Source organism: Zingiber officinale, chromosome 4B, assembly GCF_018446385.1.
Source record: "Zingiber officinale cultivar Zhangliang chromosome 4B, Zo_v1.1, whole genome shotgun sequence".
Lineage (NCBI taxonomy): Eukaryota > Viridiplantae > Streptophyta > Magnoliopsida > Zingiberales > Zingiberaceae > Zingiber > Zingiber officinale.
Window position 1 is genome coordinate 12,174,431 of NC_055993.1, and position 2,827 is coordinate 12,177,257.

Genomic DNA, 2,827 nt, shown 5'->3' on the forward strand with positions numbered 1-2,827 from the left:
TCTGCCTGGCTTCACTTACCATGTCTTTCACCTAGCTTCACTCACTTAGCTTCACTTACCAGGATTTTTCTCTGCCCGGCTTCACTCACCAGGACTTTCACCTAGCTTCACTCACTAGGATTTTCCTCTCTGCCTAGCTTCACTCACTAGGTCTTTCACCTGGCTTCACTCACCAGGATTTTCCTTCTGCCTGGCTTCACTCACCAGGATTTTCCTTCTGCCTGACTTCACTCACCAGAACTTTCCAGTCAAGTATTTGATCAACCTTGACTTACTTGACTCTTCTTCAACCAACCTGATCAGACTCTGATCAGAGGGGAATTACACTAAACAATCTTCCCAAATGAACAACTGCACCTGCACTTGTCCATATCATCGAAGTCTTGTATTGTCAAACATCGAAACCCAAACCAAGACTCAAGCTTGGTCAATCAGGTCAATCTTGACCTGAGGGATATTGCACCAACAACCTTACCCTGTTTTTTGCAAGAGGCTATTTCCAGGATTCGAACCCATGACATTTTAGTCATATGGTAATAACTTTACCGTTGCGCATATGACAATTCCAAAAGTAAATATTAAATGGAGAAAACGTAAAACCACCTGCGCATGGTAAATGGTCGTTGAAATTTTAATACGCCGTCTGACATAGCACAGACGATGAATATATGATATCTCTGACATAATGGTCAAAGTTCAATTTAAAAAGCTGATAATTTAAAATTTACCATTTCATATACTTATGACCTATGTATTATATATCTTTCTTTATATTTATGGGCTGGTACTGAGAAATCATTAAGATAACATATCTATTTGTTTATTTTTTAAAATACGATGCCCTGCCTTATAGCATGCAGAAATGAGTCATAGACTTATATTATCATTTTAAAATTACAAATATTATTTCTGAACAAGTAAGTCATATTTTTTTATATTATAAATGTTATTCTAAAATATTTAATAAATATAATATAAAAAATAATTACTAAAAATCTGTTATAATTACAAAAAATATTTAAAAATTAAAATAATATATATTTTAAATAAATTTTTAAAGGATAAATATATAAAATATATATCTATTTTTTATGCTAAGTATGAATATTTGTTAGAGCAAAGATAATAATGCTCATCTGAGATAATTTAATATCATCGATCCATTGAAAAATTACGTAAAACATTTTTAGCCCCTGTTATATACAAATAGATAAATCATATAGAATATTTTTATTCTAGTACGATAATCTTCTGTACGAAAAAAGTCAAGACATTCAATAGAACATTTTCCCCTAACAAGAATTAATTATAAAATTTATTGGTACACTTGTGTAGTTAAGTAGTGTGCAAATCCGTAGGGGCTCATATCTGAAATTTAAGATTACATGTGTAAATTTCGCTTTATTAAAAACACATAAATTACACGTTCTTAGCAATTCCACGTGGCCACGTCACCGATCCGCTAACTGCACCTGAAACGAATCTAGACCGTACAATCTCAATCCAACGAAGCAAGGCGATCGCAGCTTCCCGCCTCCCACAGTCCCAAATTCCAATTTCTGGAGCCCAAAAACAATCCCTTCCTTTTTCTTCGCAACCAAACCCAAGTGCCCTCCCCTATAAATACCCACCCTCCCTATTCAGGGCTCCCATCGCGATCCCATCGCTTTACTTCTTCTGCAGCAGCCTTCGCGATTCCCGATCCAGATCGTCACCATGTCCGGCCGCGGCAAGGGAGGCAAGGGGCTTGGCAAGGGCGGCGCTAAGCGCCACCGCAAGGTCCTCCGCGACAACATTCAGGGCATCACCAAGCCGGCGATACGCCGCCTCGCCCGCCGCGGCGGCGTCAAGCGCATCAGCGGCTTGATCTACGAGGAGACCCGTGGCGTACTCAAGATCTTCCTCGAGAATGTCATCCGAGACGCCGTGACCTACACTGAGCACGCTCGCCGCAAGACGGTCACTGCCATGGACGTGGTCTACGCCCTCAAGCGCCAGGGGCGGACCCTCTACGGGTTTGGAGGCTAAGCCCTTTTGCAAGCTCGCTATCAATGGTGCTCGTGCTTCAAGTTACTATAACTTTTTTGTTTAGATTTGCACGAATTATCCTATTTGTAAAGGTGACTTGAACCTGTCAAAGGATGCAGCTGGTTCATTTATTTGCTATGAAGCTGAAATCCTAAAATGAATCGGCCCTTTTGCCGAGCTCTTATTTGTTGATCCTTTGAAAGGAGTAGAAATTCAATTTGAACAATAAAAACTAGTAGGTCTATTGATCACAACCAAACATAGAAGGAATGATGCAAATATATATCTTTTGCTAAATGGTAGATTAATATTACATTTGAAATCCAAAACATTTTGCTCTGGTCTCTTTTCAATATGAATGACAAACGAAGAGTCTGAATGATATGTTCTCAGCAATCATGCAATATAGAAATTAATTTTTTATGTGCAAGATAGAGATAAATTAGTTTATTCAATTGATCATTTAGAAGAAATGGGAAATTGTATAATTGCTTTGAAGAAATTTTCCAAAGCTAAGGTGAATCAATGGATGATTTGTGTCAAAGAGAGTAGAATGATTCTTCTTGCAGCTCCAACAAGAATAAGCCTCAATCCCAATTTGCACTTGCAAGCTTTTGTGGCGCTCCAAAAAATTTTGTTTGCAAAGTGAAGATAGTTTTAAATTATGCATACTGGATTAACTGCCACAACTATGCAGAGTGCCAATCAGGCTACCTGAAAACTGTATCATTGCAATCTTTCTGAAATCAGTGTGCCATGTCTTGCTTCTCTCACCAGTCGTTTCAGACTGAATTGTAAC

The 2,827-nt window shown here is 38.3% G+C and overlaps 1 protein-coding gene across 1 annotated transcript; it reads left to right on the top strand.

Moving 5' to 3' along the window:
• The first annotated feature begins 1,646 nt into the window (after positions 1-1,646).
• LOC121977400 (histone H4) lies at positions 1,647-2,210 on the top strand. Its single transcript, XM_042529979.1, has one exon. The coding sequence runs from the start codon at positions 1,717-1,719 to the stop codon at positions 2,026-2,028; it is 312 nt and encodes a 103-aa protein (XP_042385913.1). The 5' UTR covers positions 1,647-1,716; the 3' UTR covers positions 2,029-2,210.
• Positions 2,211-2,827: the final 617 nt, after the last annotated feature.